The 14728-nt window shown below is 51.4% G+C and overlaps 1 protein-coding gene across 1 annotated transcript in view; it reads left to right on the top strand.

The window, feature by feature from the left end:
* The window catches only part of Scn11a (sodium voltage-gated channel alpha subunit 11), a 72745-nt gene that overhangs the window by 32991 nt on the left and 25026 nt on the right, over positions 1 to 14728 (top strand). The window contains exons 13-21 of the mRNA XM_055601600.1: positions 153 to 391; positions 1842 to 2033; positions 3811 to 4167; positions 7095 to 7473; positions 8110 to 8140; positions 9182 to 9197; positions 9251 to 9343; positions 10384 to 10501; positions 11392 to 11546. Of these exons, the coding sequence (XP_055457575.1) occupies positions 153 to 391; positions 1842 to 2033; positions 3811 to 4167; positions 7095 to 7473; positions 8110 to 8140; positions 9182 to 9197; positions 9251 to 9343; positions 10384 to 10501; positions 11392 to 11546 (1580 nt within the window). The remainder of the gene's footprint in view (positions 1 to 152; positions 392 to 1841; positions 2034 to 3810; positions 4168 to 7094; positions 7474 to 8109; positions 8141 to 9181; positions 9198 to 9250; positions 9344 to 10383; positions 10502 to 11391; positions 11547 to 14728) is intronic.

Raw genomic sequence — 14728 nt, 5'->3', positions numbered from 1 at the left:
AGAAAGAAAGAAAGAAAGAAAGAAAGAAAGAAAGAAAGAAAGAAAGAAAGAAAGAAAGCCAGCCTGGGGAAGAGGGAGAGGACACACATGGTCAGAGAGCAGCCAGGCTGGTTCAGAGCAAACACCTTAATCTGCCTTCTGTTTTCTTCCAGAACAAGAGAAATCCCAGGAACCTTGCTTCCCATGTGGGGAAAACTTGGCGTCCAAGTACCTGGTGTGGGACTGTAGCCCCGCGTGGCTGTGCATCAAGAAGGTCCTACGGACCGTTATGACGGACCCCTTCACGGAGCTGGCCATCACCATCTGTATCATCATCAATACTGTCTTCCTGGCCATGGAACATCACAACATGGGGGACACTTTCATAACCCTCCTGAAGATAGGAAACTTGGTAACTCAGGCTCTGTAATGCACATAGAATTTTGAATCATAGCTCTGGTGAAGCGCAGGCTTTTTCAGTAACACAACCCAAACCTTCGTCCCTGTAAATGGAATAAAGGCAGAAGATGGCTTTGGGTCTGATTTTTGCGCAGGGCACCTCTATGGCTTTCCGTGGGTCTACTAGCACGTTAGGGTCTCTCTAGCCATGTAGGAGAAGCCGTAGTAGACCATCCGAAAAGTGACATTCTGAGTGTTGGAGAAAACTAAGGAGACGCTAACCAGGGCTGCCTAGCTCAGCTGGGAGAGTGCCTGCCCAGCCTCCATAAAGCCTTGGGTTCAGTCCCCAGCACCACCACGTAAATTGGCTCGGTGGTGCATCTCTGTGATCCCAGCACTCAGAGGTAGAGTCAGGAGGATCAGAAGTTCCAGGCTATCCTCAGTCACACAGCAAGTTCAGTGCTAGCCTGGGCTACATGAGACCCCGTGTCATCACATCCTCTTCCGCCAAGAGAAAACTACCTCCAGAGACCCATGACACTATCCTCTGTGGTCCCTTGTTCTGGGAACACCACGCGTCATAGGACAGTGCAGCTCTGATGTACGGGTAAATTCTCAGGAAACGAGCCAGGCCTCACAGATGTGGGTGGGCCACATCCCCGAGACAGTGAGGCTGGGTGGACTTCCCAGATGCGAGCCACTATTTGGGTCACTGCTTCTTACTGAGTAGATTGAGTCTGGGTTACACTGGGGAGCTAAGAGGTGGAGGAAGCCGAACTTCAAACAAATGCTTGCTTTCATTCATGGTTTCTTCAGGAAGCACTTTTTCCCCTCAAGGGAATGTGAGTCTCTCATATATCAGAAACAATAAATGATTAGTCAGTGGATGCTTTGCTCTAATTAGCTAATGGATTAATGATTGAAAATCTTACCAGAATATCCAGTCTTCTTGTAAAGTTTCATTTCTCTAACTGAAAAAGCAATACATACTTTTTAAAGTTTTAAAATAAGAAAACTCTCCAGTTTTATGTATTTTCTTGGGGTGGGGCTAGGGAGAGGGAGGAGGAGAAATGGGGGAGGGCAGCGGGGGAGGAGGATGAACAGGAAGAGTATGATGGCACACATGTGTCAAGATGTCATCTTCAAACCCATCGCTTTGTAATGGTAAGTTGAGAAGTTAATGATAAAACAGTTTAAAGCAGAGGTGTAGCTGGAGGCAGGGTCTGGGTGTCGGGGCCCAGCTGAGGCCCCACAGTGAGCAGACCCCGGCTTTTGGCACCTCCTGCCGAGGCAGTAGAGTCAGGAACGTGGGCCTGTGCACCAGGTGCCCGGACCTTAGGCTGGCCTTGGCAACCATGCTGATGTAATGATTTCTTCGGAACCTCCGTGGATCACTTAGACCATCCTTAAGCAGGAGCCTCCAAAGCAAAGCTAGCTGCGGCCTGAGCTCTGTCCCGTTGCAGGTTTTCACTGGGATTTTCATCACGGAAATGTGTCTGAAGATCATCGCGCTGGACCCATACCACTACTTCCGGCACGGCTGGAACATCTTCGACAGCCTGGTCGCCCTTCTGAGCCTTGCCGACGTGCTGTACAACAACCTGTGGGATAAGGGCAGCCGCTCCAGCCGCTCCTTCTTGGCTTCCTTCAGGGTGGTAAGGGAGGTGCTTGCTTTGGCCCTTTCTTTCCGTTTTTAAACTTCTTTTCATCGTGTGTGTGGCTGCGTGCTTGTGTACAGTGGGATACAAATGGGGGTCAAAGAACAGCTTATAGGACTTGGTGCTGCTGTTCTGCACTGAGCGTCCTGGGGCTCAGATTCAGTCAGGAAGTGCCTTTATCCACTGTGCCATTTTCCCTGCACCATTCTCCTCCTCCATTCCCCGCCTCTTCCTCTCTTTTCGGGGCAGGGGCTCACGCTGTAGCCCTGGCTATCCTGGAACTCCTCTGTAGACCAGGCTCACTGTGGATTCCTGCAGCCCTGCTTGCCTTTGCCTGCCAAGTGCCGAGGCTGTAAGCACGCGCCAGCACGCCTGGTCCTGGCCCCACTTTACGTCACTGTGTGACTTAACATTCTCAATAGACAAAGATTCTTGAGCGGGCTGGTTCACCAACTATCTTGGACTAAACCAATATCCATCTCAGTGTGACTCCAGGACAAAGTCTGACTCCTCCACCTTCCTGGGTATGGCAGGCTGGCCTCAAGGGTCTAGTCTTCTTCCTGAGGCCTAGGATCACAGCTGTGCGCCCCCGAGCTCAGCTAGATCAGGTTGACTTTTTAAACAGTAATTTTTAAAAGCTTTATTATGTGTGAATGTGTGTCACATGTGTGCACGTGCCTGGGGAGGTCAGAAGACAGCGTCAGATCCCCTGGGTGCCCCCTGGGTGCCAGCCACCTACTGTGGATTTCTCTATAAGAGCCGCGTGCCTGCTTGCCTGCGGAGCTGTCCTTCCAGCCCCAGGACAAGATAGTTTCTGTTTTAAAAGAAAAATGCTGCCTGGTGAGGTTGCTCAGCTAGGGTAAAGCTTGCTCTCAAGCCTGATGGCCCAAGCCCAATCCTTGGGACCCACGTGGTGGAAGGAGAGAACTGACTCCTGAGAATTGTGCTCTTTGTTCACATCTCTTTTTTGTTGGCCACTGTTCCAGTTTCATTCTGCTACTTCACTGTGATCAGAGTTAACTAAGGGGAGGAGAGAGTTTGGCTCATATCTCCAGGTCATAGCTGGTCACTGAGGGGCGTCAGGGCGGGAACTCAGTCACAGCAAGGGAATGGGAGTGGAAAATCACCGAGGCAAGCTGCTTACTGGCTGGCTGTCTCGCTCGCAGGCCCGTGCTCCTCAAGTTTGCTTACACAGCACAAGCCCAGCCCTGCAGGGTGAGGCTGTCCACCGTGGCCTCATCCACCAAGACAATCCTTCCTGGTCCGGTCTGACCTGGGCAGCCCTTCAACTGAGAGACTTCCTCAGCCAACAGGACACCACCACACGTGGGTGCCCCCCTTTTCCTACAAAGGAATGAATAAATATAACTTTAAAAAGATTTAAATAGGAGCCAGAGAGAAGGTCTAGCAGTCAGGAGCACTGGCTGCTCTTCCAGAGGATCCAGGTTCAATTCCTAACACCTACATGGTGGCTCACAGCTGTCTGAACGTCAGTACCAGACTCCCCCTTTTGGCCTCCTCCGGTACTGCACATGTGCTGTACACTTAACTCTAGCAGGCAAAGCACCCACACGTATAAAATAAAATAAAAAAAAAAATGAAAAAAAATTTAAGTTAAAAACCAGTATTTGAGATAGAAAGTCTGTGACTGTGGCCCAGGGGGAGGTGACAGGTTCCGAAAGTCCCCAGCTCTGTGGCTGAGGACCACCATTTGCTTACCAGAGGAGGATGTGTGAGCCTAAATTCCCTTCCTCTGTATCGCCTGTTTCCACAGCTGAGGGTCTTCAAGCTGGCCAAGTCCTGGCCCACCCTAAACACTCTCATTAAGATCATTGGCCACTCTGTGGGCGCGCTCGGAAACCTGACCGTGGTCCTGATCATCGTGGTCTTCATCTTTTCCGTGGTCGGCATGCAGGTCTTTGGCGCCAAGTTCAACAAGACCGTGAACAGCGCTCCGCAGCCGTGCTGGCGGCGCTGGCACATGGGAGATTTCTCCCACTCCTTCCTGGTGGTCTTCCGCATCCTGTGTGGGGAGTGGATCGAGAACATGTGGGAGTGCATGCAGGAGATGGACGGCTCCCCGCTCTGCATCATCATCTTCGTGCTCATCATGGTGGTAGGGAAACTGGTGGTGAGTCTCAGGTCCTTCCCGCTCGGCTGCTCCATCGTGCCGTGCCACCTCCCCCTTGGGTTGCTCGTGTGTTCTTGGCTGTGTGGTCTTCCACTGAGGTGTGGTTAATTTACCGGGAGCAATGTTTTCAAAGGAAGCTGGCCCTCTCCCAGCAGCTATCAGTATCAGTTACAAATATCTCCTTGGCTAGCTGGGGGACTCACGTCCCCTTCCCTGCTCCAGTGCTCCAGGCTGGCATTTGGTCTGCCTTGGGCTTGCACCGGTCTGCTCACGCCGTCATAACTGCTGTGAGTTCATGGGCATGTGCCCGGCCGTGTCCAGAAGGCACTGTTTGCCTTTAGTCATCCACTGCTTCTGGCTCTCAAGTCACAATGATTCGTGAGCCATGGGAGAAGGGGGTGTGGAGTAGATGTCGGGCCCAGGGCTGAGCATTCCACAGGCTCCTAAAAAGGCTTCACTAGTGAGCATTGCTAGTCAAGGTATGAGACAAAGTATGAGACAGCCAAATCTCTAAAAATAAAAATCTCCTTTATATGGGGCCAGAGAGATGGTTCATTGGTTAAGAGCCCTGGCTGCTGCTCCAGAGGACCTGGGTTCAATCCCCAGCACCCACATGGCAGCTCACAGCCGTCAGTAACTCCAGTTCCAGGGGTCACAGCTGTCAGTACTCCAGTCTGGAGAACCTGATGCCCTCTTCTAGACTCCGCAAGCACCCAGCAAGCACAGGGTGAACAGACACATGTGCCGGCAAAGCACTCACACACATAGAAATAAAAATGAAAACATAACGTTTTGGGCTAGACCTGAGGAAGGTGCAGACATGAGACAAACCTCTTTAACACATGGGACGTCTGTTGTGTGGTTAACTGCCTATGACCGTTGGCCACCCTATTCCTGATGTTTGTAAGAAAACCACAGTCTCTTGGTCAGTGATTGGCGGAGACAGTGTTTCTCAGTCTCCCTGATGCGGCACCGCTTTAATACAGTTCTTCCTGTTCGGGTAACCCCCAGGCATAAACTTACTTTGTCGCCACTTCATAACTAATTTTGCTGTTACAAACGTCGATGTAACATCTGATAGGCAGGGAGCCACAGGTTGAGAACCACTGTGCTAAGGGAAGGCTGCATGACTTGGTGGATAGGATAGAAAGGGATGTCCAGTGGGGAACATGGGAATGCCTTGCCTTTCTTAAAAACATAGCAAGAGGGCTCAAGAAGAGAGCCCATGTGGGAAAGAGCTTGAAGTACAAGCACAAGGACCCAACTTCCATCCCAGAACGAGTGTGAACACGGAGCCTGGTGTGGTGGTTGCACCGGCGACACAGGTGACCCCGACCCTGCTGCTTTGCCTGCCTGCCGAGCTGCAGGCTGGGGAGAGACACGATCTCAAAACATCCGAACCGCAGGGACCAAGTCAAAACAAGAGGAACAAAGTCTGAGGGTGACCTCTGGTTTAGACAGCCCCTCCTCCAACACATGCATACACAGAGATAGAGAGGGAGGGAGTGGAGGGGGGATAGTCCTTTACTTCCTCTGGGCCTTTCTTTGACTGTAATTCCTAGAAAAAAGGTGCCATCATGTACGGATGTGAGCAAATCTGTCTGCAGGTTGTAATAGGCCCTGGTTCCCTCTTGATACGTCCTATACTGCCGAGTTTCCTTGTTGTGTAAGGCAGCTTGAGTCTTTTCCTTCAGCCAGCAGCTTAGATACCAACAGAGAGGCTAACTAGATGCATATTGGCGAAGACACGAAGATAGAAAGGTGCATATAGGAAGCCTAGGCTTGGAGCGGCACAGTCAAGTAGGGGTCATGGGTAGATGGAAGTAACTGTCCTCATAGAGAACCTTCCCTAAGTGCCTAACAAAGGCTCCGCACAGCTGGTAAGTGTCATAAGGTTCAGGGAAGCAGGGCATCACTAAAGGACGTTGGAAGAAAGCCCTGAGTAAGGACAACTGTGGTACTTGAGAAGGCGTTTAAAATGCAGGGAGGGCTTTCATGTGCAGAGGGAAGCCTGAGCAAAGATCCAGGGAGAGGAATTCTCCCGCTGAAGCTGAGGATCTCTAAGGAGATCTGTTATAGCCTCAGAGCATTTCTCACAGAGGCCAGATCACAGTCACCTGTAGCTCTGGCCGCAGGTGAGCTGATGCCGCCTTCTGGGTTCCGTGAGCATGTGTGTATACCCTGCATGCATGAACACACAGAGGAGTAAAAATAAAAATAAATATTAAATTAAGAAATTTAATTTAATTAAATTTTATTCAATAAGAAATTAAATATTAAATTAAGAAATTTAATCCTTGATCTCTCTCCCATCGTGTTCTTTGAGGCAGGATCTCTCAGCCAAACCCAGAACTCACAGACCTGGCTGGTCGGGCCAGCTTGCTCAGAGGCTTCCTAGTTCTGCCTCTGTGGCTGGTGGGCAGGTGGGCCTTCCACGCACACTTGGCATTTATGTCTGCCTCCTGAGCCACTTTCCTAACCCCCAGGATTCACTCTAGTGACCTCTTCTTCAACTCTCGCCTGCAGCCTTCTTGTACCCTTCTTCCAGTAGGACCCTTTCTGCCACCTGCCACATTTATTCTATCACCGCCTCTGCCCTTTTTAAAATCCCCATTTTCTCCATCCTGCCCGTTTCCTTTCTGTTTTGTGACTGATCCCTACGCTCACACCCACATACACACAGGTATCTACAGTGTCCTCAAAATGGGACCTGCGTCTGGGTTCTCAGTGCAATAATTTCCGGATGCACCCTTCCCTGTGCTTCTTTAACTTGCACTTTCTGGGTACCTGCCTCTGTCCTTTCTTCAGGCCTCACCTTGTCACTTAGTCTGTAGGAGAGCTTTGTTGGGAGAGGCCTGGAGGGAAAGGTTGTTCTTGGAGCTCAGAGCACCATTCCTCTGCTAAATTTCCCTTGTTACCCACCTCAGGTGCTTAACCTCTTCATTGCCTTGCTGCTCAACTCCTTCAGCAATGAGGAGAGGGATGAGAACCTGGGAGGAAAGAAAACCAAAGTGCAGCTAGCCCTGGATCGGTTCCGCCGGGCCTTTTTCTTCCTGGTTCACACCCTTCAGAATTTTTGTTGCAAGAAACGTAAGGGGCACAACTCCCCAAAGTCGAAAGAGTTCACAGGCAGCTTCACTGGAGAGAGCAAAGATGTGATTCTCCTGGAGACGCAGCCCTGGAAGGAGTTTGAGGCACAAGCGACTTTGGACACTGGGCAGCCCAGGGCTCTGCTGGCACCACTTGCAGAGGAAGAGGAGGACATTGACGGTTGGGAAGCCAGGACCCCACCCGACTCACAGCTTAGTGCTGAGGCTCAGGTATGGATGGTCCACACATCACATTAGCTGTGGCTGACACACACAGCCATTGCAGGCACCTGTCCCCATCATGTACTGTCCACGGAAACACGAATATAAAATGTATACGCTCCTTGACACATCAGGCTAGGGCCAGGATGGGTCTCAAATGAGGGCTGTGTTTGCAGACTGGTATGAAATGTCAGACGATCCCTCACGAAGTAGCCGTGAATTTAAATTTAGTAGCTGCGATGGAGCCAGGTTGACAGCCAGGATCAGCCAGCACACACCGTTCCCAGAGGTCCCTGCAGAATCGTCACACCAAACCTTCCATTGTTGTGAAGTGGTGCTCTCGTACCGTCCTCGATGCTTTTTTGTTTCCTGTGTGTCTCGGCTTCCTTTTCTGTGGCTCTGACAAAAGCAGTTCAAGGAGAAGGTTTATTTTAACTCACACTTCAAGTGTAGCCCATCCTGGCGGGGTGCACAAGGCAGCAGGAGCTTGAAGCAGCAGCTCACATCACACCCACAGTCAGGAGGCAGAGGGTGACACGCACACGCTGCTGCTCAGCGCCTCTCCACATGCAGGGATCCCAGCCAGGGTACATACAGCACTGCCCACAGTGGGCAGTCTTCTCATGTCAAGTTACACAGTCGAGACCACCCCAACAGGCATGGCCAGAGCCATATCCCGGGGGCCCTAGCTTCTCTCTAGATGACACTGTGCTAAGTTGCTTGGAAACCCTCTGTGTTCAAAAGATAAAAAATACTTTTCATATTTCTTACTCTTTGTCTACCAAGTTAATTGTGAATTTTACTTTTTACGAAATTGTGGTAATGCATTACCAGTATCATCTGTTAAGTGATTTATTAGCTATTGAGTTAAATGGACACATCTTAAGATATATTAAGTCTTCAAGTTGCTGCTGGGATGTGGCTCAGTGGGTAAAATGCTTGGACTTGAGTGCAGGTCCCCTGAACAAACAAACACAAAACAAAAATATAAACAAAAAAATCACCAGGCATAGTGACACACTCCTTTAATCCCAGTGCTTGAAAGGCAGAGACAGGTGGATTTCTGCGAGTTAGAGGCCAGCCTGGTCTACAAAGTGAGTCTAAGACACCCAGGGCTACACAGAGAGATCCTGCCTCAGAAAACAAACAGACAATCAAAACAAAAAATAGTTTATGGAGTTAAGTGCCTGTAATTTGGACACTAGAAAGTTGGGGATAGGGGATCCCTGCCACTTGCAACCCTGCCAGTTGGTGAGCTCTGGGTTCAGTGAGAGACTGCATTAAAAATAAGATGGTAAAACAGTTCAGAAAGACATCAGACCTCTATGTATCTATGCCCATGCACACACGCACACACACCCACCCACACACCCACACACACGCACACAAACATACAGAGGGAGCCCCTCTCTTTTGGTCTCTCTCTCTCTCACACACACACATGCACACACTCTTACACACACACACACACACACACACACACACACACACACTGTCTCTGTCTCTCTCTGTCTCTGTCTCTCTCTCTCAGGGATATTTAATCTCCACATTAATTGGGTAGGATGACTCTTACCCTGGACCTACACTGTTTTGATTAAGTAACTTTACAGTGTGTTCCTGTTTTTGTTTTGCTCAGTGGTTTTCCTAGTACATTTCCGTGTTGAGCTTTTCAGGAACAGAACCCACATTTGCTTCATGTCAAGTGATCTGTCCAGAGAAGTACTGACTCCACTCCTGCTTCTGTGTGTCAGACCTGTGACCCCTCTTTGAAGACCAAGCAGCCCACCAGCCCAGATAGCCAAGGTGTGGAAATTGAAGTGTTCTCTGAAGAAGACCCGAAGTTAGCCATACAGATTGCCCGGAAGGTAATTTCCCTGGGGTTGGTCGGGAGGGGTGTGTGGCTCTTCACACAGGGTGGACACTATCAGAACGAATGAAAAAATGATGGCCAGGGTTGAGGCCCAAGCAAACGTAGAAGTCAGGGTCTTTCAGTTTTGCTGCACTGATATTTGGGGCAAGACAGCTGATCACTGTGGTGAGCCTTCCTGTGGGTTCTAGGATGACTTCCGGGACCCGTGGTCTGCACTCCAGGACACCGGGAGCACCCTGCTATCCGTGATAATTAAAAATGCCTCTAGCTCTGGGGAGAAGCAGTATGTAACTGCTTGCCTTGCAAGCGAAAGGACCTGAGTTTGATCTCCAGAGACCACAAGAAAAAGCCAGGCATGGGGCAGGGGTGGCTTCTAATATCAGGGCTGGGGAGCAGAAGATCCCTGGGGCTCACTGGCCAGCCAGACCGGGCCACTAGGTGACCTCCAGGCCAGTGAGAGAGCCATCTCAAAGCAAAACCCAAGATGGTCAGATCCTGAGGAATAGCACCTAAGAATGTGCTTTAGCCTGTGCACGCGCGTGCGCGCGCACACGCACACACACACACACACACACACACACACACACACACACCACCACCACCACCACCACCACCACCACCTTTATTAAAAAAAAAAAAGCCTCTAGACATTGCTGGAATGTCTTCTACAGGGTCTGCCAGAGGCACTGGCCTAACCTATCGCTCTGTGAGCTGGAATGGCTGAAAATGAGGCTCAGCAGAGTAGTCTCCTTATCACCTGCCCCTCTAATTGGCAGCCTGTTAGGGTTATGATTTGTAGGGGCAGGGCTGAGGTAGCGTGCATGCCTATGCCTGACTGCTCGTTAGCCACGGAGAGGAGACGATTCTGTCCCGAAGCAGGGCTGGCAGAGAACTTAAAGGAGGAGCAGTGTGCTGTTAACGTTCTTGTATCTGGAGGCTTCACCTAGGTGTTTTTAGCCTGACCGTGCTGGCCACGGATGCTTGCTCCCGTTCTCCATGCTGGCTACTGATTTGGCTTCCTTTTCTCACACGCAGCAGCCCGACACTGCCAGTGTGCTCTCAGAGTGCAGCACAATCGACCTGAACGATATCCTTAGACATTTTCAGAGAACGGTTCCCCACCAAAAGCAACCGGATAGATGCTTGCCCAGAGGTAAGTGGTCCTAGTCCTTCCCGTAGCTCAGGGAGCCTCAGGATGGGCCTGGTGTTCTCTGTGGTTTGGCTGGGCACCTCTTCTCCATTGCTAGCGTCAGGTTATTAGATTACTGGATTCTGGGAACTGTCGGAGACTCTTGGTTAGGTATGCTCCATTCACGCAGCCCAACAAACGGGGCAAGCACCCCGAGAGCTCTCCTGGGAGCCCGGTGGGCCAGTCTGTCAGCCACCCTGTGGAGGCCTTGGGACGTCTGCGCTGAGGACGGATGGAGAGGAAGGGAAACGAGTCCAGAGGGCAGGGTACTCTGGTGTGTCCGTGCTGTGAGCAAAGGCTACCTGCAGTCAATCCTCTCTACCGTTGATCAAGGTTTTCCATGTGTAGCCTGAGTCCGCAAAGCCTTGAAATCCTCACCTCACCCTGTGGGCACTGTCTGTACCCGCCACACCTCCCCACCCCACAGTTTGGGCATAGTTAATAACCACAAGTCCTCGAGGGAAAACAACGGTACACAGACCTCCGCATCTGTTTCCCGGGAATGGGGGTCTCTGCTGCAGGTAGGGGGCTTTGTTCATATGGGTGGTGTCAGCGAGGGGCTCAGAACATCTGGCTTGAGCCCGGTGGAGCCGGTTGGCTGTGCAGAACCGATGGGCTGGCCTGAAGGAATCTCCTCTAATGGGGCGCAGCAGGAGGGCACCAGGAAACAGGCAAGGCTCAGAGCTCCTCCTCCCCCTTCTTTTGGGCCAGCCCAGCTGAGCCCAGGTTCCAGGCTTTGGAAGGAGACCATCTCTGATGGGAGAAGCTGCAGGCAAGAGCCATGAAGAGGAGGGACAGCTGAGGTGGCTGATGTGAGTCTCTCCGATGCTAACACTACCCACGATTCCTTCCAGGCCTCACCTGTCGCTTTCTGTGCCACAAAACAGACAAGACAAAGTCCCGCTGGGTGGTATGGTGGAATCTGAGGAAAACCTGCTACCAGATCGCAAAGCACAGCTGGTTTGAGAGCTTTATAATCTTTGTCATCCTGCTGAGCAGCGGAGCGCTGGTAAAGGGTGCTCTTGGGGAGGAGGCCGGGCAGCGGGTCGCTGCAGCGTGACTGTCACTGGGAAAGGCAGCAGAGGGAGGTCCTCACTGGTCACTCCTCAGTGAGCAGGGTCTTCCACAGTGTCCAGAGTCAGACCCACTCTGAAGACGCTGTCCCTGCTCGAGGGGCTAGCTCAGGCTGGTTCTTGAAAGGACCTTTTGTGGTCTAGCCCTTGACCTTGGCTGCACACCTGCTTGGGCTTAGATGTCTCCACTGTATCCACGTTCTTCCTCCTCTCGCTGTTCCTGAGGGTCAGGGTGTGGCTTGCCAAGTCAGGACATTAGGGGAAGGGCAACCAAGGACTTACTGGGTTATAACCAGTTGCTCTGATGTTTCCCGTCATGTGTGGTCCCTGAAGAGACGGGGAGAAGCTGTGTGGTGTCCAGGATTCTTTCTGGTGAAGGTGCCCCAGAAACCCCACTGAGGCAAACACGTAACCCTGAGTCTTTGCCTCCAGAGTCGGGGTCTCCATGCCTTTCCGCTCCCTCTTCACTCCTTCCAGCCTCTCCCGTCCTTCTCCAGCCTCCCTTGTCACTTACAAACTTCCCTTTCTCTTGACCCCCCTTCCTCAGTTTCTTGTCCTCCCTCTCCTTCTGTCTTGTGTCTCCCCTGACAATGGCTCAAGCATGAAACTAACCCTTTGCTGTTTGTCACGTTAAGTGAGCAGAGCCTTTCTGAACTTGGCAGATCATTTCACCATCAGTTTGTAGCAAACAGAGGGTGCTATAGAAGAGCCTTGCTCTTGTGTCCCATGCCCTCAGGCTAGTGCTTTTCACCTGTGACAGTCTAAGGGAAAGGGCAGGGGTGCAGACCCATGCTCCTCAAGGACTGGCATCAGCATGGATCCCCAGGCCCTCCACACAGCCATGGACATTATTCCCCACACAAAAATGCAGGTTTCTCTAGAACCATCCCGGGAACTTCCCTGACGGACTTTGGTTGTGAGTCTTTGGTAACTGCATCTCCATGCTTGTGTGCCCTGAATACCGTGGTTGAACTTATTTTATTTCATAAATGGTGCCAAGCAGCAGGAAGGCAGTGGCGCGGTGAGAAGGGCTAGGCACATGCCTTGTGGTGTCAGGAAGAGGAGGCAAGCACAGAGACCTAACAGCAGTCAGTGTCCTAGCTCCCATCTGCTTGCAGAGAGGCAGGTGTAGGCTGGGCTGAGCAGTTTCGAACATGCTCCCTAGAGGGTGCCAGAGGAAAGCTGGCCCCCCTCACATTGGAGAAGCTTACATAAAGATGAAAACAAAAATCCAGCCCACCAGCACTGCCTGCAGCCTAAGGACCGACACCATCAGCCTCCCTGGAAAGCTTGTTCGAAAAGCCTAGTCTTGGACCCATTACAAACCTGTCAGAGCCTACCTTATGATAAGTCCCAAGCTGGCATGGGCTTATCACCCCGAGAAGGTCAGGTCCAGACAGTGGCACAGTGGTGTCAGGAGCCTCTTATCAGACCCTGGCCCTGGAGTCACATGGGGCCTTCAAAACTCAGTTGCATGTCTCTGGCCTGCTCAGAGTTAAGCTTTCAAAAGAGAAAGGAAGGCTGCCCCGATGCCCCGATTTACTCTGCAGTAGTTCGGAGTCCAGACAAGAGGGACGGCCGTGGCACTTACGGAACGTGGTTGTGAGTGATGGGCGCAGACCGAGAGGGCAGAGAGCAGGGATGGGCGCTCCACCCAGCCCTGTAGAACAGGATGCTTCCCCATAGTGCACACATTCACAGGACTGAGAGGGTGGAGAAGAGCCGGCTCACTAGAACCGTGACAGGAGCAGCTCAGGAAGAGTGTACTGTAGCTGGCAGTTCAAGGGCAGGGAGGCCCAGCGGGGAGCCGGGGAGCTGTTCTCTGCCAGCGCACCAGGAGCCTGAGGCTCTTCACGGCCTCAGGGGTCTGAAACCAGAAAAAAGTGACAGGAGGAAGTGGGGCCACTCCGTAAACGTGGAGGCTCGTAGTGGGAAGAGTCACACTTCCTTCATGTTCACCATTTCCTCACCAGCTTCCATAACTACCTCTAGCCCCAAAACAAACAAACAAACAAACAAACAAACAAACAGCCCTGGGCCAGTGGGGAACCTGTGGGAGGGATTTCACTTACAAACAACGCTAGACATTTCTCTCTAGTCAGAACTCAGGCTGGTGCGGGGAGTCAGGCCATTGCAGGCTTCTTCCTGAGGTGCCTTCCTGGCACCTGCCGTGGCAACCTTCTGCCTGCGGTCAGCACTTTCCTGGGCATCTTGGGCAGGGTTAGCACACAGCCCTCCTCTCATTTCTTTGTTCTTACTTTACAAAGGCTGAAAGGTTAGCTCATACCCCAACTCCACAGGGTCTGCAGAATCTCATACACACTCACACACACACAGTGGCTGAGGGAAATGTCTGGATGTAGCATGGCAAAGGCTCTGGTTTCCCTAATCACACTTAAAGGATGCTTGAGAGTCATTTGCACCACGAGCTTTGTCTCAATTTCGGCACGTCACAAAACAGTTACAAAATGACATTATCTGTAGGGTGTGTATGTATTTGTGTGTGACTGTGTGTCTCTGTGTATGTCTGTGTATGTGTCTGTGTGTATATGTATATGTGTGTGTACATATGTGTGTTTGTGTGCGTATGTATGTCTCTGCATGTTTGTGTTTGTGTGTGTTGTGTATGTGTGCGCACACGTGCGTGTGTGCGTGCGTGGGAGGGTGAGGCTGTCGGTCATGGGAGATGCTGGACTTTGAGCCTGCTGAGATGTAGGGTATAGGACCAGGAGAGCAAGGAAAAGGCGCTGAGGGCAGCTGCTAGGCCGACCTGGAGGGTGAAGTGGTGATCTAGGACACAGGCACTTCCGGGAAAACTGGAAAGATATATTCCACAAGAGATGGAAGGATTAGGAAGCCCAGAAGCTGCCTTGGCAATCTTCTGTATAGGAAGATACTCTGGATTTGGGCTTAGCAGTCACTTTTCTTACTGATGTGAAAATACCCAACAGAAGCAATTCAGGGCAATGTCTAGTTCCATTTCTGTTGCTATGATGAAAATGCCCCGAGAAAAGCAGCTTTAAAGAGAATGGATTTATTCAGCTTTATTCCAAGTTACAGCTTGTTCTCGTGGAGAGGTCAAAGCAGGAGCTTGAAGCGGCCATAGGTCTGCAGGCCA

The sequence above is a fragment of the Psammomys obesus genome, unplaced genomic scaffold, assembly GCF_907164565.1.
Source record: "Psammomys obesus unplaced genomic scaffold, mPsaObe1.curated_primary_1811, whole genome shotgun sequence".
In the NCBI taxonomy this organism is placed as follows: domain Eukaryota; kingdom Metazoa; phylum Chordata; class Mammalia; order Rodentia; family Muridae; genus Psammomys; species Psammomys obesus.
This window is presented reverse-complemented; position numbering and strand designations above follow the sequence as displayed.